General features: G+C 43.6%; 1 protein-coding gene across 2 annotated transcripts in view; it reads right to left on the bottom strand.

The window, feature by feature from the left end:
- Positions 1–26,036, bottom strand: part of LOC146798112 (cytochrome P450 2G1-like) — a 1,220,160-nt gene that overhangs the window by 597,059 nt on the left and 597,065 nt on the right. Inside the window, exon 9 of one of the 2 annotated variants that reach the window (XM_085625336.1) lies at positions 14,349–14,370. In XM_085625336.1, the coding sequence (XP_085481462.1) occupies positions 14,349–14,370 (22 nt within the window). Of the gene's footprint in view, positions 1–4,111; positions 5,826–14,348; positions 14,371–26,036 lie in introns of those variants that run through there. The other variant, XM_085625335.1, reaches the window with a different exon arrangement.

Raw genomic sequence — 26,036 nt, forward strand, 5'->3', positions numbered from 1 at the left:
TGGATCTAATGCTTGCACACGCATTACCGTATAGCGGTGTTCATTTATGTGATCCATCCCTTTTGTGGGCCTCTATTATCCGTGATCGCACTGACCGTTTATGTACCTATATACTTCACACCCTCACTTATAGTTAGTTTTCTCCTGGATGGCTATACTGTTGGGCACTGCCTCACGAGCACCCCGTATCTTGTGAGAACCCGTGTTCTTGACACTAGCTGTTTCCTCTCGGGTGATTTGTCTCTACACGTTCTGTCCTGCCTGAGTTCTGTCCTGCATGGTACCGCCCTGGGGAGTTGGATTTAATACCTGCACACGCATTATCGTATAGCGGTGTACCTTTATGTGATCCAACCCCCTTCTGTCCACCCTCTTAGTTACACTATTAGGCATAACCTTTCCTCGTTTCTGGTATTATTTGTTCTTTAGTGTTATTTTCATTTCAGTTGGTCACCCACGAGTTCGTGGGCCAACTCCTTCTATTTTCCATGAAGTGAGTCTCTCCATCCAGTACGGTAAGACCATGCGCTACCTTGTTTTTATGTCCGTTAACTCTTATCTCTGTTTTATTGTGGTTTTGTTACACCAGCATACAGACAATGCAAACATTTATAAATGTTTACTTTTTAATATGCTCTCGATACCTTGATGTACTCTTGGTTGTGATGGGGATGATACTGTTCGATACCCCCTATCCAAGTTAGCACTTTAGCCTATATGGAATTCTATATGTATGTGCTTTTGAAGATTTCCCAGTGGACAGTATCCACTCATGTCGCTTCTTTGTCCTTTGTCCTTTTTCCCTTTTGTCTCCCTTTATTTAGGTGGATAGACATGTTAGGTTCCCTCATTGGGACCCAAAATTGGTACATTACCCTTAACTAGGGTGTGTTGTTCCCCTCTGGGGATCACCTTCACTGACATTGGTCCTGAAGAAGTGTTGCTCGATTTTGGAGCACATATGACACGAAACATGTCGACCAAATATTTTTACTAGCCCCCTAGGTACCTTAGGACCTGTTGGTGACACCACTGTTTTTATATAAGCCCCACCCTTTGTTCTGAATTAAAAAATTCGTAGGTATGGAGTCTTTTTTGACATAATCACTTGTGCACCATAACACATATGCCGCACCTGTTGCCCACATATACACTTCACATATGGCGATCTCAGATCTAAAGAACTCCGTCAAAGAAGCCACCAGGCCCGTTGGACATTGCAGCGCCGGTCCGACGAAGAGCGCCCTATGATGAAGCATGACACCCTAACAGGTGTGTGAGGGCATTATGATCTGAAAACTCAGATCCCCCAGCGACATCAATTACTTTGAAACATATTGTGACACCTTTCACATACCTGCCATTACAGAGGAACTGATTTCCTTCATATGTCTGATGTTCATGCTTCGAGGAGCGTGGGAACAGGACCTCTATAAATATTTAGCTCTTCTGTTCCCCTACTGATTACACGAAGATTAAATACTGACAACAGTTTGTATGTTAATAACAGAAAACGAATTATGTCTGATATCAATGAGTTTTTATAAATATACCTGGACCCCATTCTAAGATAACAAAATGGAATACATTTAAAACATTTACTTAAAGTAGAGCGTTTTCTATTATGGCTTTTAAAAATAAGTTCTTTAATTTCTCCATCAGCAATTTACAAACAGTAATAGCTAGGTTTGAAAGATTATACATTTTGTTTAATAACAATTATAAATGAGTTGTAAAAACTTTTCATGAATACAAATCCATACTTAGCAAAAGAGCAGGTTAATATTTATATACTTCAAACCCTGGTTTTATTTTAAATTAGATAGATCATACAAACCTATTGCTGTTATTTACACATTAAAAAGGATAACAATTAAATCCATTCCAGTGGAAAATGAGATGGTATATTGTTGGCTTCACTTGAAGATATGCTTACTGAAATTTTGTTGCATTACCCTAAACATTATGACAAACCACCAACTATTCCTACTAATGATGTTGTTAGATTCTTGGAAACATTTTCATCTTCTGTCTCTAAGCATGAGAAAGTTATATTAGATACTTCATTTACTTCAGATGACAATGCCACTGTTATCAGTTCCCTTAATTCTGGTAAATCTCTAGGACCAGATGGCTTATCTGCTGAGTTTTCTAAAACTTTCTTTCTGCATCTTATCCTCTGCAATTGTCTGAAGAATTTCATAACAATATCCGTGTTTTGGTTTCTTTTCATGAGGCTCTCTTTGTTGGTTTTACCCAAACCAAATAAAGACCATGCCCTTGTATCTAAATATTGTCCCTCACTAATAACGTTGATTGTAAAATGTATAAAACATTTCTAGCTAATAGATTAACTACAATTTTGGATAGTATTGTACACCATGGTCAAATTGAGTTTATTTTCTCATAATACAAGAACCAGTTATCATATTTTGTCTCAAATTACTTAATTCAAAGAAACCATTAGCCTTTCTGCACAAGATGAAGAAAAAGCTTTCAATAAAGTGAATCGGACCTTTTAGTTAAAGCTTTGGAATTCTATATTTTATTTCACATTTCATTAATCTGACCACATTGCATTACATTTCTCCAAAGGTGAATGTACTAGTTAATGGTATTACTTCTAGCCCCTTTCTGTTGTAGACTAGTACGAGACAAGGATGCCCTTTCTCTCCTCTTCTATTAATCAATGAACCCTTTTTGTTGACCTTTTTATTGTATCTCAATACAATTTGAAGGTATTACTATAGGGAATGTTGCTCTGAAAGCTATTGCTTATTTGGACTATATTTTGATATTTATTCATATTCCTCCATTTCCTTTGCTTCTATTTTGAAAACTATTAACAAATATGTTAGAACTTCAGAGAGTTTTTAAATATTAATACAATTTGAATTTTCTTTTAAACATATATGGCATCTCTCATATGCTAAACAATACTTTCATTGTTTGGTGGAGTAAAAACATTAAGGGGTCTATTAGGATGGCGGGCGGACTCCAGTCCGCCTGCCACCTTAGCGGTGCAGGGACCAGCCGCCAGTGGTGCGGCGGTCCCGCACTGGCAATTAGGATGCCACTGCCACCGTGGCGATGGCATCCTCTATCCCCAGCATTGTGGCAGGCGGTGCTCACAGCACTGCCTGCCACAATGCTGGGAATGAACATTGTGCACAAGGTGACAGGCACCGCGCGGTGCCTGCCACCTTGTATGTGACAATGTAGGGGGTACCATAGGTACCCTCCATGTGCACCCCCACCCCCCCATTACCCTGAGCCCACAATGGGGCCCCAAAAGCAAAATCTGCATGAGTTTCCATGGCGCCATGGAAAGCCCTGCTCCGCTGCCCATGCTAATATGGATGGCGGTGTCTAGCAGACACCGCCACCATATCCAGCCCCTTTTCTGCCCAGTCGACTAAGTATCTTGACGTTATCTTTGCTAAATCTATTCAAAATGCTTTTTATCAATCATCAAAATGTAATATCAAAGGTAAATCAAAGATAAAATAAAAGATTACTATCTGAATATCCTTACATCTCAACTAGTCAGGCAAAACTAAGGCAGTCAAAATCATTATTACACTGTTGACTTTAAATGTCCTTCCAATGATACCGCCATAGTTTCCCACAAAATTCTTTCATATTGGGATTCAATAATTTCAAAATGTATTTGGAATAATAAAAATCCTAGGATAAAGTATAAAAACTTAAAGCTCCAAAATCTAATGGAAGAATCAGCATTCTAGATTTTCAAAAGTATCATTCTGCCTTTATAAATAGACATATATTTCCATATCTGCAAATATCTCCCCTACACCTAGGTGAGTATTAACTCAATAAAATGTGGTTCATTTTTTTATTTTGCGGCTAATACTCTGGCTGCTAAAAAAATACTCATAATTTAAAGAGACTAAGAGGGCTCTGAAAATGTTTGCTTTACTGTTTCAGTTTGGTATTATATTTTCTGAATTTATTTCCTCTTGGGAAAACCCTTCTGTCAATTTTAAAAGGGATATTAGATTAGGAATTTTTGAATTAAGTAGTTATTTTTACTTACATGAAACGTATCAAGATAAAATGTTTATCTTCAGAACTACAAGCAAAAATGTTAACTTTATATTTCAGACCTTTATTAATAAAACAACTTATGTGATGAAATTCTACAATCTTTTCCTAATATCTTAACAATGACTAAAACTGCAGATTCATATTTTGTTTGCAAATTGATAATTACTGAGGTCATATTGCTTCAAAATTGTATAAAAAAATATTGGCAGAATTGTTAATATGAATAAACTGAATGGTTTTTGAAATTCTGGGCTCTCCTCTATTTTTTAATCATGAAAAGTTGAAAGAAATGTGGGCTTGTAATCTTTAATGTTTGTTACCATTCATGTTATACTAAACTAATTAGATATATTACAAAATTGCATAAGGGACTCCTTATAAATTATATAGGTGCAAAGTACTTAAGACTCCACTAAGTCAGCTCTCTAAATATGATGCTGGTTATTACACCATCGACTTTATGAATAGTAAAAAAAACTAAATTGGTGCACTTACAGTAAATACTAATGTGAAAGAGTCCAAATCAATATGTGGAATGTTCCATATCTTCATTATTGTGCTTATACAGTAGACATATGGATCCAATTGTTACAACAAAACAACATAACCAACATGTTATGTTCACCACCGTGAACTTCTTCACAGCGTTCTGATTTTGTACAGCCAATATACCATGATATGCATCTCATGAAACTGTAGTTCACCATATGTAAATATACCATATATGTAAGGGGGGTTCCCGTTAGATTACACACCATGGATCCTTTTAATATCAGGCCAGGTTGCCCCTTTACTTGACACCTTAGTCCGTGTCCAGGATAGTCGACAAACTGCAACTCCCACCTCATGAGTGTAAAAACAAAACAATCTACTTTATGAATGCCCAATTATTTTCTGGAAAATTATATTGGATATAAAAATATTTTGAATATGAATGATTCAGTTTCATGTTCATTTATTACCTGTAAATCATAGTGCTTATACATTCTCATTGCTGTTGGCTAAAATAAAATTGTTTGATTTCCTGGTATCATCTGCTATTAAGTCTATCACTATCATTATGCAATTTTCTTACACGTCCATTCCTTGTGTGCTTGGATTATTATATTTCCCAGAAAAGGAGATTACAGTTCATTACATAAGTTACATACACAATCTTATGTCCAGAAATTGTTTTGAGAGCCACTTGATTCTTATGTCTCAAAGAATATCTATTTCAATTAATATTTATATATTTACTACAGTTATTAATAGTTTGGTTGTAATGTTATTTCATAATACATTTCTTTAACATATGTCATGTGTAGCTCACACTAATAATTTTTATTTTAACTTTTTGTGTAGCCAGGTTAATGCTATTGTTCATAAACAAAAGTTTAAATAAGAAACTTTGGTTTATTTCCTATAATTTAGGTAAGTAGTGTTTGTAGAGTCATCATTTTCATATAGTTCAATAAAATATTTTGAAAACATTGTGGATATCTCTGTTATGAGGCAGATTGTTTTTCATCTGGGATAGAATAAACACTTTTATAGAAGGAAACTCTAAATGAACCACATTACCATGGTTCAATTTATGCGTGGAACTAAGTGGAGCTGATAAGCTTGTGGGATGCTCACAAAGCCACTCATTTCTGGAGTGAGATCAATATTCTCAGAATTTCTGGCCGCTTTTAAAGAGAAGTTCTGCAGTATGGTGGTAAAGAACAGAAACAGTTCCATTTGGGCAAGTCCCGCCCCAGGACAGATTCTCTTTCCTGGAAGAAAGAAACAAGGGTGTCAAAGTTTACACTATGAAGTACAATATAGGCTGCCACTGATAGAATATATTATAAACACTTATTTTCAGGATAACATCAAAATCACCCATCACATGGTAGTATTACCCATATGAGGCCAGATTACATGCATTACACCACTGGCTGAACAATTTGTCATTAATATTAGGCAAACAGGCATTTTGAATATGTGATCAGTGCAAGAACAACATTTGCACCCACTAAAAACAGCAGATTTAATTTGTCACTCATGTAAATACCATCACAAAATTACCTGCTTGCCAATGCAAAACTGTGTAGTCACTTACCTAAGTAACAGAATCTATCCCTGATCTAGGCTTGCGTAGACCTGCCAAATTGCAAAAACTTTCCTCCATGTGAGATGTGGAGGTATGGGCTCAGACGAGTAGGACTTAATAAATCCACACCACAAACCACCCCCTTTTCTCCCCCACCCCAGGTCCTGGTGAATGGCGGCTGCACACATTGGCTGCGTCACTGGCACACCAAAGGCAAGCCCGTTTGCGCATGTCCATGCCTAGACCTTGCCCAGTGCCAGGAACCCTGGTCTTACCCCAACTCTGCTGCAACACTGCACCACACAATATGGAGGGAGAGTTCTCATGCGCCTACTGCCACACCATACACCCACCACTCCTTATCAAAGGCACCCAGTACCTCACTCACTCACATTCACACAAACCAGCCACCTGTTCACAAAGAGCACCATACTTGCATGCATGCTCAACATCCTCTTGCTTACCAAACAGTGTACGGATGTATGGAACCTACAGCATGACCACGATTCAGACCTGCTCTTACTCACAAAAACATGGCTAAACCATGGAATTTCATAGGAAAAGAAGTAGGATTGATATAACAGTGCAAAGTATGTCAAGAATCTAAAACAAAGTGCAGTCTTCCGTAGCATGAGACAATACAGACTTTTAAAAGACGCAGAAAAAGGAATGAAGCCTCTTGTTGAAAAAATGATTGAACTGGGTATGCTGCATGAAGTGCTTGGTAGTCCTCGCAATTCTCCCTTGATGGACATAAAAAAAAAGGTGGCAAATGAAGAATATTGCAGGATCCTCTAAAAATATATAAGATAGTGTTTTCTTTTTGTCCGGTGGCGTCAAATCCGGCAGTAATTGTGCCCCAGACTCCAACAAATGCAGCATGGTATAGAGTCATCGACTTAAGCCTAGGGTTCTTCTCAGCTCTTCTGCATGAGGAAAGTGAATTTCTTTTTGCATTTCAGTACCAAAATAAAGATTTTGTCTGGGGTCAAATTCAACAAGGCCACACTGAAAATCCTTTGATTTTTAGTCAGATGCTAAAGAAAAACTTAAGAGAGTTTGCAGTTGCCCTGTAACTGAGTTCTGGTGCAATACATATATGACTTATTAGTGGCATCTCGAACAAAAGAAGTTGTAAAAGTGATACTATTGCAATACTGAATCATTTAGCAGTCAATGGTCACAATGGTTCCCCTACAAAGATGCAGCACTGTTTAAAAAGAAGTGATTCTGGTCATCACAATGAGAAAGGAGCAAAGAAAGTCTCTAAAGAACCCTTTACTTAAACTCTGAAGATGGGTCTGCCAAACACCCAGAATGCGTTAAGGATGTTTCTGAGAAATGTTGTCTACTGTCATCAGTGGATTCCAAACATTTGGTTGATTGCAAAACTTTTTTTAAACTAATCCACAGTGATATTAGAGTTCTGGTACCATTTGATGACAAATACTTAGAGGCCTTCTCAGTTTTGAGGTGAAAATTATGTAATACTCCGGCCTTCGTAATGTCTGGTTATATTATAGAGGTTTATCTCTTCTGCCACGAGAGAGGCGGGTGTATCGTATCGGTTCTTACCCAAAAACATGGTGGCTTCATGAGGCCAACCGCCCACCTATCAGCTGTGTTTAGGTGGGTAGCTACAGCTCTTCCTGGTTGTCTGACAGTGGTTGCAACTGTTTGCATTGCAAATGAGCAAAGTCTAGGAATTGTGTCGGGAAATACTCTAATTGGGTTTGTTCCACATTCAGGTGAGATTTCGCTGGCCCATACATTTAACATATGATTAACTGTTCTCTGACCCGTTATGAACCTATCATATTTGCTTCTGAGAACATCGCTATCAGAAGGTGTAGTTTTCAGAATCCTGTAACGCTGCTTCCTGTCTCAAACAGCAATGAAGACCAATGTAGAAGTGATGATGATGATAATGAACTAGAGCAAGATTTCATGAATGGCTGAGTTACGTACGTAGCCAAAACCAGACATTATAGAAATTCCTCTTGAACTTGCTGATCTGATTCTGTTTACAGATAATTCTTGTTTGAGAGACAATTGTGGAGAATTGAAGGCTGCCAATTCAGTATGTGTCATCTCTCAAGTTTTTGAAGCATCATACATGCCTGATGTGACTTCAGCACTGACAAAAGCGTGTTGCCTTGCAGAAAGTTTGAATGTGATAATCTATACAGACATCCTTTATGGTTTTGTTTGGAGTAGTCCATGACTTTGGACAATTGTGGCCAAAAAGAGGTTTATGACATCCTCTAGAACTCCATCAGGAATAGTTTGTATATTCTAGATTTGTTAGAACCCATACAATTGCCCAAATAAACTGCAGTGGTCAAGTGTACTGCCCATAAGGATAGAATAAATATGGTCACACTTACAAATAAATATGCAGACCAGGTAGTGAGAAACTGCGACTTGAGCTGTGAAATAAAATGAGAAAATTATGACAGAAAAGAAAGAATTAAATGAATCAAATTAGATTTCTGCTGAAGATGCAGAAAATGCAAATTGTTTCTTGTTGAATTCAGGAAAGACTTCCTTGAGTGAATTGAGGGATCCCCAGTGGAAAGTGCCAGAGGATGAGAAAAGAATTTTGAAAACAATGGGTTTTAAAAAGAGTAACCAAGATGTGCTGATCACTCCTGAGTATAAATATATGTTACCAGACTCAGTGTTAAATTCAATGGCCAGATATTTTCATAATCAGTCACAAGTGAGGAGGGATGCTATCGCCAGAACACTGGACAAGAATTGGTTGAATTCTAAATTCAGAAGTGTTGCATAAGATTTGTGTCAGAGATGCCTCAGAGAAATATGCAAGGAAAGAAAACTGCAGCTCCTATGAACTACATTTGCAAATCAGAGGGCCCATTTATAAGACTTGAAGCAGATTTTGTAGAGATGCCAGTTTACAATGGTGTTAAGGATATTCTACTGATTGTTTGCTAATCTCTAAATGGGTCGAGGCCTACCTAACTCAGAGATCATACAGGATGAATCGTGGCTCTCATTTTAAAAATTAAATTTTGAAGGTGATTTGTACAGCTCTCTAAATTGATCAGAGATTTCATTGTAGTTAATCTTCTCATTCATCTGGTGTGGTGAAGAGGATGAATTGGAACATCAAAAATAAGTTGGCAAAATATTTTGCATCCACTAGTCTGAATTGGCCAGACACTTTTCCTCTTGTCTTGATGAGCATTCAAAGTACATCCAATAAAAAGACTGCTCTCTCGGCCCATAAAGTTCTAATGGCCAGAGCAATTAGATTGGCCTAGATTCCTTCAGTTCACTTGTTTCAATGATTGATGATAGCATACTAGATTACTGGAAAGATTTTGGTTGATATGGTCAAGTCAATTTCTGGTGCATTTGACAACAGCATCGACAAAAGAAATTCAGTTCCATCCCTTGAACCCAGGGGATCAGGTTCTCCTGAAGAAACATGTCCACAAAAGTAGTCTTGAAGAATTGTGGAAAGGCTTTTTCCAAGTCATGGTAGTGACTAACACTGCTGTAAAGTCTGCTGGAGCCCCACAACGGATCCATGCCACTCACACAGGAAGAGTGATGGTGGTGGATGACAAAGTGAAAGCAACAACCAATAATTCACAGAGTTAAATTCATGTTCACAATGTGTATCCAGAGGGTGTGATGCAACTTTTGAAACAGTTGAAGTCTTAGTGAATGTACCAGTACAAGTTGCTAGTTTTAATTTGAGGGTCAGAGTGAAAAGCTGTTACAAAGGCATGAGTGGCTGCAAGAAGAAATGGTCTCTGTTCTGACCAGTGAAAGGCTCCAGTTGAAAATGTAAGTCTCAGGAACCCACAGTGGGAGAGAACAGTTCACAGTAAGTGAAGAATGTTCAGCAGTAGTCACAAGAGAAGATGCAAAATGTGAGACACCAAAGGCAGTAAAGAGAACCTGCAAACGAAAGCACTGGCAGAATGAAAGGTTAAAGTCAATCAAAGAACCTGAAGTAATTAATGGACTCAGAGAACAGTGAGTGTGAGATGCTTTTTGCCTTAAGACCATGGAGAAAGAGAATTCCAAACAGAAAGTATAATTGACCTGAATGGGCGTATCTAGCATCTGTGTCTGGAGAAGACGAATCTGAATCAGAGATCTGTAGTTCAATTAACTGTTGTCAATTTATTTTTGAAAACGAGCAAGAAGAAGAGTCACCTTGAAATCTGAGAGAAAAGTATGACAGTGATTAAATCAGTTTTGAATTTGAAGAAAGAATCCTGATAAAGAAAGGGTTTGAGAATATGAACTGTGTGAACTGAACAAAAGAGCTGAAAAAAGTCTGTTTTGATTATTGTTAAAAAGATGAATATGTTCTATTCTGTTCTGATTTTTAAAGTTTCATGTTCCTTTTTGTTTTTGATCCCAATAGAAATGTCTTATAGCAAATGTTGTATAATTGTTGTTTTGACCTGCTTGATAATGATGCCAATAGTTTTAGTTATTTCACCCATGAGATATACTCCACAGAGGTTGAATTAACTACAGTACATAACAGAGTTGGATGGAATGAATTGACAAATAGGAAAAGCCTAGTTAGTGGATTTCATGATAATATCTATACTAAAATATTGGGCTAGTATGTGGATATAACGGGGATTAAGAATTGCTTGATGTGTACTTTCATCCCTTCTTCTGCGTGTGAAGGTTAGATCTGGTAGAAGCTTTAATTGTGCTGGATTAATCAGAGTAAATCCAGCAATTATGCATTTCTCTTGTGATATGAAATTACTGAAAATACACAATTAAGCTAGTTTGAGTAATTAAGAGTAATTTGGGGCAAAGCTCCTACTACAGAGGCACAGGAATAATGAACTAAGAGAGAGCAAGTGGCTGCTGGCTACTGCTGTTCGTATCCTGTAGTATTTAGTGCTGTTTACTTAGCATAAAATGCATCCTCTGGCCCATTTTGGACACAAGAGTGCATTTTGCACTAAGAAAATAGCGCTAATTGCTAGATTACCATTCTCATACAATTATGCATAATTGCAAGTGATTTTGCTGTAATTACGAGTAATTATGCTAGAGAGATTTACACCAGTTATGCCCACCCATAGTGCAACTTATTTACAGCTTCTAGTTTATTATGAATTGTCTCGTAATTTGTTTGTTAGTATAATTAATAAACATGAGTTTCTATTGTAATATGTGTTGAACTTCAACGTTTTGCTGAAACTTCTTTCTGTTTCTGAAAATGCTGAACTTAGGGTAAAATATGGCCAATTTCACAATGCATTAGCAAAAACTAGCTTTAACACTAATACGACTAAATAGGAACACGTGATGTGTGCATTTTGAGTAAAGAGGAGCATGAGGTTGTTATGCAGTATAATAGGAGAGGAATGGAAATTGTAAGAGATTGGAAAGATGAGAAGAAGATAAGAGAAAAGCTTAAGTCTTAGGAAGAATTTTGACATTTTAATTTCCAATTAAGATTGAGGATGGAACATGAGAGGAAGTAAGTGTGTATTGTGCATCATGAACCTATCAGAGTTAAGTAAATAGAATGTGTGGGTGAGAGTGAGTCTGAAAGAAGTTTTGTTGTTAGTGGAGATTTTCAGGTTGGTGAAGAAGTAATTTTGAAAGGGCTTTAATGTGTGTGTGGTAAGACTATTTTAATTTGCCTCATAATTGGGTGGATTCTTCTTATTTAGTGTTAGTGTTCACTAGGGTCTATTGTGTGAATGGAAAGAGTGATGATGTTGTTTTGGAGCGAGTGAAGCGTGGTTTGTGGCAGATAGTATTAGCTATTTTAGGAGTTATGATTCCATCCATAGGTGTAACTAGGAATGGTGTGAAAATTACAAGATTGTCTATGATTGAGGACTGGCTTGCTTCTCACACTGCAGGGCCACAACTCAGGTAAACTATATAAAGACAGCTCCCCCCCCCCCCCCCGGGAAGGAGAATCACCTGCCTAGAGATAAATGAAAGCGCAAAGCGTCTTGCATGAGCCGGAAAGTGATTTTAAGTCCAGGGAGGAGAAGGAGGAAATGAATCAGACAGAAAGCAAAAATACTAAATGGTAGACCAAGAAAGGTAGTAGAAATATATATTCAATTTATTCAACATATTAAAAAGGATTTTTCTCAATAACCAATATTTGTCCTTTAAATATTAATTTGAAGTAAGTATACCAAAATTCAAAGCAACATGAGCAACATCAAAGCAATAATGTATGTTGTTTTTCAAGTTCCCACAGGAACAAAGGAAGATGAGCTTCCCCCAACACAATAAGAAATGGCACAGGCACCCAATCACACTAACTGCACTCAACCATATATACAGGCATTCAAATACACGTCCCAGTCATACTACTCTCTTAACAACGCCAACATCCAGATAAAAAGAATTACTTCAATATTGGACAGAAACCAAAAAAACATCAATATTGCAGTGGTATACAAAAGAATTATACCAGTACATCAGACATACAGTGGTATTCTGGTGATTGATTTCACTGAAAGAACATTTCAGATAACATTATGGTCTCCAAGAGTAATTGTAGATAATGTCATTCAGCAGTGCTTTGATGGCATGAGATAACAGATGGAATAACATAAAATGTATACATTCAGTAGTTGGCTGGTATTATATATATATAGCACTGTATGGTTTCAGTCCAGCGCAGTGCCGACACAAGTTTCTGTGTGGGCTAGAATCTACTTATGTGAGTAGACGGTATTACCAGGTATTTATCACTAGTGTGCCATGGCTCAACATACTGTAAATGATGATTATTGAGAGACATCATATTTTGTAACATCTATTTTAATAGACTTAAATTGGAGCCATTGAACGGTCTGGTTTCCGGTCATCTGCTTTTACCACAGATTGAATTTGGCCCCTTATTTTGAGACAAATTTGCTTTCAGTGGGTAATGGAGGTCACCCTAATTTGGGGCGTTTACCACTCTTTGGGCTCTACCCTGTCGTTCATTTGGACAATCGTCTACTCATGGTTCACAGTTTTATCATTATATATTCTCCCCTTCTTCTAAACCACGAGTAGATATAGGTCATCTTTCTCTCATGGTTATCTATAATATTTAGTTTTCTCTTCCTCTTCTTCTTTTATCACCCTTATTACACAAAACACACTTCTGGTTCAAACTTGTGGAGAAAAATCACGTCTTTGAAGCATACTTTCCTTGGTTGCAGCACTCATCTTCCTCCATGGCCTCCTCTTTTGTAGATAAAAACACTGTAGGGAACAGGGAGTGCCTTAGATCATATTATTGTACTCGTGTTTGTGAATTTGTATATTTTGTTTTTTGTGTAACTTTTTATTCTTATGTTGTTTTAGTGGGTTGTTCTTGTTCTCTTCATATTGGACAATATTGGTTAAAAGAATTTTGTGGCATGATGAGCATCCTTCCTATTAGTACTGTCATAAATCAACTGTTTGTCAGTTGTATTGGGAATGAATGTATTTGTGTATGTATATATTTGTTGTTCCACAACCCTGAAGAAGTCCATTGTATTAGACGAAACGCATTGGCTGGTCTACCCTTCATGTTGCTTAATATGTTTTTCCAATATAAAAAGAACTTGAAAAACAAACTTTGGATACAGATTCGTAATAGTGATATCATTGATGCGTTGGTGCACCGATTGTCTTTTTATGTTGAATATAAATTTAAAAGCCTTTAAGTCATTATACCATTTGTGATCCCAAACACTCACAAAGCCATGGTCCTTAGAAGAAGAAAGCAAAAAGCTGTTTTGGTTCATTTTGATAAAAATAAATGAGCCAAATTATTCCCACATTGAAAAAGCCAATCGTTTATGTGTTCCGAGTGGTAGAAGCAACATTACTGTTACCCATTACCACAGATGACGCTCCCAGAGGCGTACCTCGTAGCATGTTAATGGATTAAAGGTGATTACATCCAGTACCAACAGCAGCCTCTGAGGGAGGCGCTGTATCTCATGAGTTTTCTGCATATCCGTTGTTCCCATCACTAGGAGTTGAAGCATCCCAGGGTGACTCTAGGAATGCATTTATAAACAATGGAATACGCTGGGGACAACTATAAGCATAGGCCTTTAAGGTTCCTCAATGTCCGGTGTCGCAACTAATTCTGATCCGAGACATATATCCAGGACGCATTTGTGGCTGCAATGCAGACAGCAGAAGACAGGTTGTATGCAGTCAAGCCAAACACGCCTGAAGGATAAGAACTAATGCTAGTTCAGTTCTTGAAGCCAAGGTGTGCCGAAGCAGTGTATCATGCGCTCACAATCAATCAATCAATCAATCAATCAATCAATCAATCAGGGTTGGTAAAGCGCAGCTACTCACCCGCGAGGGTCTCAAGGCACTAGGGGAAGGTGGCTCGATTGCTCAAGGCAACGCAGCACAAGCAGTGCTGTCTCCATTTGAAGTTGAAGTAGGCTGCCCACTGCAGAGCAGTTAAAATAAAACCAGAATTCCTGCCACAAGCAGCGGGACAAGGAGCCCTCCAAAAACACTTCCCAACATGGAGTGTATGAAAGTTGGAATAACTCTGAAAATCTTCTGAAAGGTGCTAACCAGTCCAGAGCCGATACATTTAAAAAGGTGCTCTATTACTATTCATATCACACATGTTAAAGATACAATGGACCAGCTCCCCAAAATGCAGCAGGAAGTTAGTGGGGAGTAGTGTCTGTATCTCAGGTGAGGACCTTGCAACCTGGAGATCAAACGTTTCTCTGGCTGATGTTAAGGCCACATCCTTTTAAAAAAGCATGTCTTTCGGTTTACCCAGAGAATCAAACTGTCTGTAGGCCACATTTATCGAAGGCCATAGCGCTGTCTCCCTAACTGTGTCGGCAGGTGGAAACAGTACTTGTGTACAAGTCACGATGGAATGAACCGTCACTAGATAAGCGATACCCGGTTTCATTCTGCAGCAAACTTGATCATTCAGCAACAAATAGCTCCCATTCGAGAACAGCCTGAACACAGGATGAATCACGGCTGTTGGAGAACCATTCAGAGAACAAGACAAGTTTGCTGCTGACGGCAGGCGGTGTGTCCAGTAGGCGGTGTGTCCAGTAGGTGGACAAGCGGTGGCGAATCCTTGACGAATGTGTGACTACAGGACGCCACCTAGACATACGATTCCTGCGTGATGCTATCAAGCATCCACCAGTAGAAAACCTACTGGAGTTTGAGTACAAGAATTATAGGTGAGTGCATTAGGCCTCATGAGTGGTATGCATGAAGTATATGCGTAAAGACAAGGCAGGGACCTTAAATTAAGGAACAGAAATACAACGCCCTGACGAAGGCCCCAGACCCGATAGGGCTATCAACGTGGGCCGAAATATGTTGGCACTTATATGAGGGTATATTTGAATAAAATTATGTTCAAAAGAACCCGAACACATGATTTTAATGGTACCACAAGTACCCCAGAATAAAGGATTGACCGTGGTATACTCGTAGGTATTTTTATTTTTTTCTTAAAATATATGGTTCCCTGCTTAACCAGTTATCAGCTTATATAAGAACTCCCAATACATCTTTGGTTAAACACATCCAATTGGCCGTAAACTGCTCGTCTTACCAGCAAGTTGCCCCAAGGAACTATGGTCCATGTAGTGGCGACGGCGAGTACGCCTGTGCCACACTGTTATAAGAAAGTAAGTGTCGCATTAGCCATCCCTGGACACATGTTTCGAGGTAGTTGCCTCTCGTCAGCAGGGAGTAGGTGAGTGTAAGGGGGTGCCGCATAGACTGCCAAAAACGTATTAACAGGTAACGTACCACTCATGGCGCGCAGGTGCTGGTCCAGGGCTCGTCAGCCCAATGGCTCAAGAGAGCCTCAATACAACACATCCAATTGGCCGCACTCTGCTCGTCTTACCAGCAAGTTGCCCCAAGGAACTATGGTCCATGTAGTGGCGACGGCGAGTACGCCTGTGCCACAGTGTTATAAGAAAGTAAGTGTCGCATTAGTCATCCCTGGACACGTGTTTCGAGGTAGTTGCCTCTCGTCAGCAGGGAGTAGGTGAGTGTAAGAGGGTGCCGCGTAGACTGCCAAAAACATATTAACAGGTAACGTACCACTCATGGCGCGCAGGTGCTGGTCCAGGGCTCGTCAGCCCAATGGCTCAAGGGAGCCTCAATACAACACATCCAATTGGCCGCACTCTGCTCGTCTTACCAGCAAGTTGCTCCAAGGAACTATGGTCCATGTAGTGGCGACGGCGAGTACGCCTGTGCCACAGTGTTATAAGAAAGTAAGTGTTGCATTAGCCATCCCTGGACACGTGTTTCGAGGTAGTTGCCTCTCGTCAGCAGGGAGTAGGTGAGTGTAAGGGGGTGCCGCGTAGACTGCCAAAAACGTATTAACAGGTAACGTACCACTCATGCCGCGCAGGTGCCGGTCCAGGGCTCGTCAGCCCAATGGCTCAAGGGAGCCTCAATACAACACATCCCATTGGCCGCACTCTGCTCGTCTTACTAGCAAGTTGCCCCAAGGAACTATGGTCCATGTAGTGGCGACGGCGAGTACGCCTGTGCCACAGTGTTATGAGAAAGTAAGTGTCCCATTAGCCATCCCTGGACATGTGTTTCGAGGTAGTTGCCTCTCGTCAGCAGGGAGTAGGTGAGTGTAAGGGGGTGCCGCATAGACTGCCAAAAACGTATTAACAGGTTACGTACCACTCATGGCGCGCAGGTGCTCGTCCAGGGCTCGTCAGCCCAATGGCTCAAGAGAGCCTCAATACAACACATCCAATTGGCCGCACTCTGCTCGTCTTACCAGCAAGTTGCCCCAAGGAACTATGGTCCATGTAGTGGCCACGGCGAGTACGCCTGTGCCACAGTGCTATAAGAAAGTAAGTGTCGCATTAGCCATCCCTGGACACGTGTTTTCGAGGAAACACGTGTCCAGGGATGGCTAATGCAACACTTACTTTCTTCTAACACTGTGGCACAGGCGCACTCGCCGTCGCCACTACATGGACCATAGTTCCTTGGGGCAACTTGCTGGTAAGACGAGCAGAGTGCGGCCAATTGGATGTATTGTATTGAGGCTCCCTTGAGCCATTGGGCTGACGAACCCTGGACCAGCAACTGCGCGCCATGAGTGGTACGTTACCTGTTAATACGTTTTTGGCAGTCTACGCGGCACCCCCTTACACTCACCTACTCCCTGCTGACGAGAGGCAACTACCTCAAAACACGTGTCCAGGGATGGCTAATGCAACACTTACTTTCTTATAACACTGTGGCACAGGCGTACTCGCCGTCGCCACTACATGGACCATAGTTCCTAGGGGCAACTTGCTGGTAAGACGAGCAGAGTGCGGCCAATTGGATGTGTTGTATTGAGGCTCCCTTGAGCCATTGGGCTGACGAGCCCTGGACCAGCACCTGCGCGCCATGAGTGGTACGTTACCTGTTAATACGTTTTTGGCAGTCTACGCGGCACCCCCTTACACTCACCTACTCCCTGCTGACGAGAGAGAACTACCTCGAAACACGTGTCCAGGGATGGCTAATGCGACACTTACTTTCTTATAACACTGTGGCACAGGCGTACTCGCCGTCGCCACTACATGGACCATAGTTCCTTGGGGCAACTTGCTGGTAAGACGAGCAGAGTGCGGCCAATTGGATGTGTTGTATTGAGGCTCCCTTGAGCCATTGGGCTGACGAGCCCTGGACCAGCACCTGCGCGCCATGAGTGGTACGTTACCTGTTAATACGTTTTTGGCAGTCTACGCGGCACCCCCTTACAGTCACCTACTCCCTGCTGACGAGAGGCAACTACCTGGAAACACGTGTCCAGGGATGGCTAATGTGACACTTACTTTCTTATAACACTGTGGCACAGGCGTACTCTCCGTCGCCACTACATGGACCATAGTTCCTTGGGGCAACTTGCTGGTAAGACGAGCAGAGTGCGGCCCATTGGATGTGTTGTATTGAGGCTCCCTTGAGCCATTGGGCTGACGAGCCCTGGACCAGCACCTGTGCGCCATGAGTGGTATGTTACCTGTTAATACTTTTTTGGCAGTCTATGCGGCACCCCCTTACACTCACCTACTCCCTGCTGACGAGAGGCAACTACCTCGAAACACGTGTCCAGGGATGGATAATGCGACACTTACTTTCTTCTAACACTGTGGCACAGGCGTACTCACCATCGCCACTACATGGACCATAGTTCCTTGGGGCAACTTGCTGGTAAGACGAGCAGAGTGCGGCCAATTGGATATGTTGTATTGAGGCTCCCTTGAGCCATTGGGTTGATGAGCTCTGGACCATCACCTGCGCGCCATGAGTGGTATGTTACCTGTTAATACATTTTTGGCAGTCTACGCGGCACCCCCTTACACTCACCTACTCCCTGCTGACGAGAGGCAACTACCTCGAAACACATGTCCAGGGATGGCTAATGCGACACTTACTTTCTTATAACACTGTGGCACAGGCGTACTCGCCGTGGCAACTACATGGACCATAGTTCCCTGGGGCAACTTGCTGGTAAGACGAGCAGAGTGCGGCCAATGGGATGTGTTGTATTGAGGCTCCCTTGAGCCATTGGGCTGACGATCCCTGGACCGGCACCTGCACGCCATGAGTGGTACGATACCTGTAAATAAGTTTTTGGCAGTCTACGCGGCACCCCCTTACACTCACCTACTCCCTGCTGACGAGAGGCAACTACCTCGAAACACGTGTCCAGGGATGGCTAATGCAACACTTACTTTCTTATAACACTGTGGCACAGGCGTACTCGCCGTCGCCACTACATGGACCATAGTTCCTAGGGGCAACTTGCTGGTAAGACGAGCAGAGTGCGGCCAATTGGATGTGTTGTATTGAGGCTCCCTTGAGCCATTGGGCTGACGAGCCCTGGACCAGCACCTGCGCGCCATGAGTGGTACGTTACCTGTTAATACGTTTTTGGCAGTCTACGCGGCACCCCCTTACACTCACCTACTCCCTGCTGATGAGAGAGAACTACCTCGAAACACGTGTCCAGGGATGGCTAATGCGACACTTACTTTCTTATAACACTGTGGCACAGGCGTACTCGCCGTCGCCACTACATGGACCATAGTTCCTTGGGGCAACTTGCTGGTAAGACGAGCAGAGTGCGGCCAATTGGATGTGTTGTATTGAGGCTACCTTGAGCCATTGGGCTGACGAGCCCTGGACCAGCACCTGCGCGCCATGAGTGGTACGTTACCTGTTAATACGTTTTTGGCAGTCTACGCGGCACCCCCTTACAGTCACCTACTCCCTGCTGACGAGAGGCAACTACCTGGAAACACGTGTCCAGGGATGGCTAATGTGACACTTACTTTCTTATAACACTGTGGCACAGGCGTACTCTCCGTCGCCACTACATGGACCATAGTTCCTTGGGGCAACTTGCTGGTAAGACGAGCAGAGTGCGGCCCATTGGATGTGTTGTATTGAGGCTCCCTTGAGCCATTGGGCTGACGAGCCCTGGACCAGCACCTGTGCGCCATGAGTGGTACGTTACCTGTTAATACTTTTTTGGCAGTCTATGCGGCACCCCCTTACACTCACCTACTCCCTGCTGACGAGAGGCAACTACCTCGAAACACGTGTCCAGGGATGGATAATGCGACACTTACTTTCTTCTAACACTGTGGCACAGGCGTACTCACCATCGCCACTACATGGACCATAGTTCCTTGGGGCAACTTGCTGGTAAGACGAGCAGAGTGCGGCCAATTGGATGTGTTGTATTGAGGCTCCCTTGAGCCATTGGGCTGATGAGCCCTGGACCATCACCTGCGCGCCATGAGTGGTATGTTACCTGTTAATACATTTTTGGCAGTCTACGCGGCACCCCCTTACACTCACCTACTCCCTGCTGACGAGAGGCAACTACCTTGAAACACATGTCCAGGGATGGCTAATGCGACACTTACTTTCTTATAACACTGTGGCGCAGGAGTACTCGCCGTGGCCACTACATGGACCATAGTTCCCTGGGGCAACTTGCTGGTAAGACGAGCAGAGTGCGGCCAATGGGATGTGTTGTATTGAGGCTCCCTTGAGCCATTGGGCTGACGAGCCCTGGACAGGCACCTGCGCGCCATGAGTGGTACGATACCTGTTAATAAGTTTTTGGCAGTCTACGCGTCACCCCCTTACACTCACCTACTCCCTGCTGACGAGAGGCAACTACCTCGAAACACGTGTCCAGGGATGGTTAATGCGACACTTACTTTCTTATAACACTGTGGCACAGGCGTACTCGTCGTCGCCACTACATGGACCATAGTTCCTTGGGGCAACTTGCTGGTAAGACGAGCAGAGTGCGGCCAACTGGATGTGTTGTATTGAGGCTCCCTTGAGTCATTGGGCTGACGAGCCCTGGACCAGTACCTGCGCGCCATGAGTGGTACGATACCTGTTAATAAGTTTTTGGCAGTCTACGCGTCACCCCCTTACACTCACCTACTCCCTGCTGACGAGAGGCAACTACCTCGAAACACGTGTCCAGGGATGGTTAATGCGACACTTACTTTCTTATAACACTGTGGCACAGGCGTACTCGTCGTCGCCACTACATGGACCATAGTTCCTTGGGGCAACTTGCTGGTAAGATGAGCAGAGTGCGGCCAATTGGATGTGTTGTATTGAGGCTCCCTTGAGTCATTGGGCTGACGAGCCCTGGACCAGCACCTGCGCGCCGTGAGTGGTACGTTACCTGTTAATACGTTTTTGGCAGTCTACGCGGCACCCCCTTACACTCACCTACTCCCTGCTGACGAGAGGCAACTACCTCGAAACATGTGTCCAGGGATGGCTAATGCAACACTTACTTTCTTATAACACTGTGGCACAGGCGTACTCGCCGTCACCACTACATGGACCATTGTTCCTTGGGGCAACTTGCTGGTCAGACGAGCAGAGTGCGGCCGATTGGATGTGTTGTATTGAGGCTCCCTTGAGCCATTGGGCTGACGAGCCCTGGACCAGCACCTGCGCGCCATGAGTGGTACGTTACCTGTTAATACGTTTTTGGCAGTCTACGCGGCACCCCCTTACACTCACCTACTCCCTGCTGATGAGAGAGAACTACCTCGAAACACGTGTCCAGGGATGGCTAATGCGACACTTACTTTCTTATAACACTGTGGCACAGGCGTACTCGCCGTCGCCACTACATGGACCATAGTTCCTTGGGGCAACTTGCTGGTAAGACGAGCAGAGTGCGGCCAATTGGATGTGTTGTATTGAGGCTCCCTTGAGCCATTGGGCTGACGAGCCCTGGACCAGCACCTGCGCGCCATGAGTGGTACGTTACCTGTTAATACGTTTTTGGCAGTCTACGCGGCACCCCCTTACAGTCACCTACTCCCTGCTGACGAGAGGCAACTACCTGGAAACACGTGTCCAGGGATGGCTAATGTGACACTTACTTTCTTATAACACTGTGGCACAGGCGTACTCTCCGTCACCACTACATGGACCATAGTTCCTTGGGGCAACTTGCTGGTAAGACGAGCAGAGTGCGGCCCATTGGATGTGTTGTATTGAGGCTCCCTTGAGCCATTGGGCTGACGAGCCCTGGACCAGCACCTGTGCGCCATGAGTGGTACGTTACCTGTTAATACTTTTTTGGCAGTCTATGCGGCACCCCCTTACACTCACCTACTCCCTGCTGACGAGAGGCAACTACCTCGAAACACGTGTCCAGGGATGGATAATGCGACACTTACTTTCTTCTAACACTGTGGCACAGGCGTACTCACCATCGCCACTACATGGACCATAGTTCCTTGGGGCAACTTGCTGGTAAGACGAGCAGAGTGCGGCCAATTGGATGTGTTGTATTGAGGCTCCCTTGAGCCATTGGGCTGATGAGCCCTGGACCATCACCTGCGCGCCATGAGTGGTATGTTACCTGTTAATACATTTTTGGCAGTCTACGCGGCACCCCCTTACAGTCACCTACTCCCTGCTGACGAGAGGCAACTACCTCGAAACACGTGTCCAGGGATGGTTAATGCGACACTTACTTTCTTATAACACTGTGGCACAGGCGTACTCGTCGTCGCCACTACATGGACCATAGTTCCTTGGGGCAACTTGCTGGTAAGACGAGCAGAGTGCGGCCAATTGGATGTGTTGTATTGAGGCTCCCTTGAGTCATTGGGCTGACGAGCCCTGGACCAGTACCTGCGCGCCATGAGTGGTACGATACCTGTTAATAAGTTTTTGGCAGTCTACGCGTCACCCCCTTACACTCACCTACTCCCTGCTGACGAGAGGCAACTACCTCGAAACACGTGTCCAGGGATGGTTAATGCGACACTTACTTTCTTATAACACTGTGGCACAGGCGTACTCGTCGTCGCCACTACATGGACCATAGTTCCTTGGGGCAACTTGCTGGTAAGACGAGCAGAGTGCGGCCAATTGGATGTGTTGTATTGAGGCTCCCTTGAGTCATTGGGCTGACGAGCCCTGGACCAGCACCTGCGCGCCATGAGTGGTACGTTACCTGTTAATACGTTTTTGGCAGTCTACGCGGCACCCCCTTACACTCACCTACTCCCTGCTGACGAGAGGCAACTACCTCGAAACACGTGTCCAGGGATGGCTAATGCAACACTTACTTTCTTATAACACTGTGGCACAGGCGTACTCGCCGTCACCACTACATGGACCATTGTTCCTTGGGGCAACTTGCTGGTCAGACGAGCAGAGTGCGGCCGATTGGATGTGTTGTATTGAGGCTCCCTTGAGCCATTGGGCTGACGAGCCCTGGACCAGCACCTGCGCGCCATGAGTGGTACGTTACCTGTTAATACGTTTTTGGCAGTCTACGCGGCACCCCCTTACACTCACCTACTCCCTGCTGATGAGAGAGAACTACCTCGAAACACGTGTCCAGGGATGGCTAATGCGACACTTACTTTCTTATAACACTGTGGCACAGGCGTACTCGCCGTCGCCACTACATGGACCATAGTTCCTTGGGGCAACTTGCTGGTAAGACGAGCAGAGTGCGGCCAATTGGATGTGTTGTATTGAGGCTCCCTTGAGCCATTGGGCTGACGAGCCCTGGACCAGCACCTGCGCGCCATGAGTGGTACGTTACCTGTTAATACGTTTTTGGCAGTCTACGCGGCACCCCCTTACAGTCACCTACTCCCTGCTGACGAGAGGCAACTACCTGGAAACACGTGTCCAGGGATGGCTAATGTGACACTTACTTTCTTATAACACTGTGGCACAGGCGTACTCTCCGTCGCCACTACATGGACCATAGTTCCTTGGGGCAACTTGCTGGTAAGACGAGCAGAGTGCGGCCCATTGGATGTGTTGTATTGAGGCTCCCTTGAGCCATTGGGCTGACGAGCCCTGGACCAGCACCTGTGCGCCATGAGTGGTACGTTACCTGTTAATACTTTTTTGGCAGTCTATGCGGCACCCCCTTACACTCACCTACTCCCTGCTGACGAGAGGCAACTACCTCGAAACACGTGTCCAGGGATGGATAATGCGACACTTACTTTCTTCTAACACTGTGGCACAGGCGTACTCACCATCGCCACTACATGGACCATAGTTCCTTGGGGCAACTTGCTGGTAAGACGAGCAGAGTGCGGCCAATTGGATGTGTTGTATTGAGGCTCCCTTGAGCCATTGGGCTGATGAGCCCTGGACCATCACCTGCGCGCCATGAGTGGTATGTTACCTGTTAATACATTTTTGGCAGTCTACGCGGCACCCCCTTACACTCACCTACTCCCTGCTGACAAGAGGCAACTACCTTGAAACACATGTCCAGGGATGGCTAATGCGACACTTACTTTCTTATAACACTGTGGCGCAGGAGTACTCGCCGTGGCCACTACATGGACCATAGTTCCCTGGGGCAACTTGCTGGTAAGACGAGCAGAGTGCGGCCAATGGGATGTGTTGTATTGAGGCTCCCTTGAGCCATTGGGCTGACGAGCCCTGGACCGGCACCTGCGCGCCATGAGTGGTACGATACCTGTTAATAAGTTTTTGGCAGTCTACGCGTCACCCCCTTACACTCACCTACTCCCTGCTGACGAGAGGCAACTACCTCGAAACACGTGTCCAGGGATGGTTAATGCGACACTTACTTTCTTATAACACTGTGGCACAGGCGTACTCGTCGTCGCCACTACATGGACCATAGTTCCTTGGGGCAACTTGCTGGTAAGACGAGCAGAGTGCGGCCAATTGGATGTGTTGTATTGAGGCTCCCTTGAGTCATTGGGCTGACGAGCCCTGGACCAGCACCTGCGCGCCATGAGTGGTACGTTACCTGTTAATACGTTTTTGGCAGTCTACGCGGCACCCCCTGACACTCACCTACTCCCTGCTGACGAGAGGCAACTACCTCGAAACACGTGTCCAGGGATGGCTAATGCAACACTTACTTTCTTATAACACTGTGGCACAGGCGTACTCGCCGTCACCACTACATGGACCATTGTTCCTTGGGGCAACTTGCTGGTCAGACGAGCAGAGTGCGGCCGATTGGATGTGTTGTATTGAGGCTCCCTTGAGCCATTGGGCTGACGAGCCCTAGACCAGCACCTGCGCGCCATGAGTGGTACGTTACCTATTAATACGTTTTTGGCAGTCTATGCGGCACCCCCTTACACTCACCTACTCCCTGCTGACGAGAGGCAACTACCTTGAAACACGTGTCCAGGGATGGCTAATGCGACACTTACTTTCTTATAACACTGTGGCACAGGCGTACTCGCCGTTGCCACTACATGGACTTTTTCTGCCAAAATATAGCGCCTGGGAGCAAACATTTGACAGCATTCTCAGCGCTAGGTTCTCAACGCAAATTTTGTTGATTAACACAGAAGTATAAGGATTGCCTCGGGCTGCTTTCAGCCAGAGTAACAGAGTTACTTCAAGATTTTGATGAGGAGACATTGTCCTTTGTGGATGACATCTATCTGATGGATGATGAATTAATGGAACACTTGTCTTGGGTGAACCACATCGTTCTTGGGTTTGCTCACCTGGGATACAAATAAAAAAATTTAAAATTAAAAATTGCCCACCTCAGAGTCCTATTTCTAGGGTACAATTTGCAAGTGAAGGAAAAAGCCTGGTAGCACAGTTTTTAGAAAAATGTGCACTGCACTACCCTCCAATGACTACAATCCATTTTAGAATTTATGAATTTTGTCAGGACATGCATTTTGGATTACGCAGAAAGGGTGAAATCTTTCTACGACTTAATTAGACCTGATTTTTCAGTACATCATTGGACACTAGAACATACAGATATTCTATGGTCCGTACAAGCTGACATGATAGCTTCTAAACATTTACATACACATGTTAACACAACTAACCTGGTGATCCGCCTAGTTGCTGGACCAACTGGGTACACATATATCACTTTCAATGAAGGCGATACAGTCCCTATTGCATACAAATCACATTTATACACAAACATTGAAATGCATTTTGCACCAACTGAGAAAACACTCACAGAAGTCCAAACTACTTTAGTGAGAGAGAGCACTAGCGCAGGGGCCATTCATTATTGTTGTGACCCCGGTACCAAACCTATGAGGCCGTTACAAAAGCAAGCATCCCAAATGCTAAAGCATTGCATCCATGAATGATTCAATGGGCTAACTCTCTCACTGCTACAGATGTAAATTACAGATTTGACTCTATATTACAAACACAAGCATTCTTGCAGTACGAACAAGAATATCCTCTGCTGAATTAAATCATTCCTCTAGATCGAAATCAATGCATCATTTATACCGATGGCTCTGCCCAGCTGGCATGAGGAACGAAACAGCAATATTCTGTGGCATGCACAATTGTAAAAAGGTATATGCAT

Source organism: Triturus cristatus, chromosome 9, assembly GCF_964204655.1.
Source record: "Triturus cristatus chromosome 9, aTriCri1.1, whole genome shotgun sequence".
Classification (NCBI taxonomy): Eukaryota; Metazoa; Chordata; class Amphibia; order Caudata; family Salamandridae; genus Triturus; species Triturus cristatus.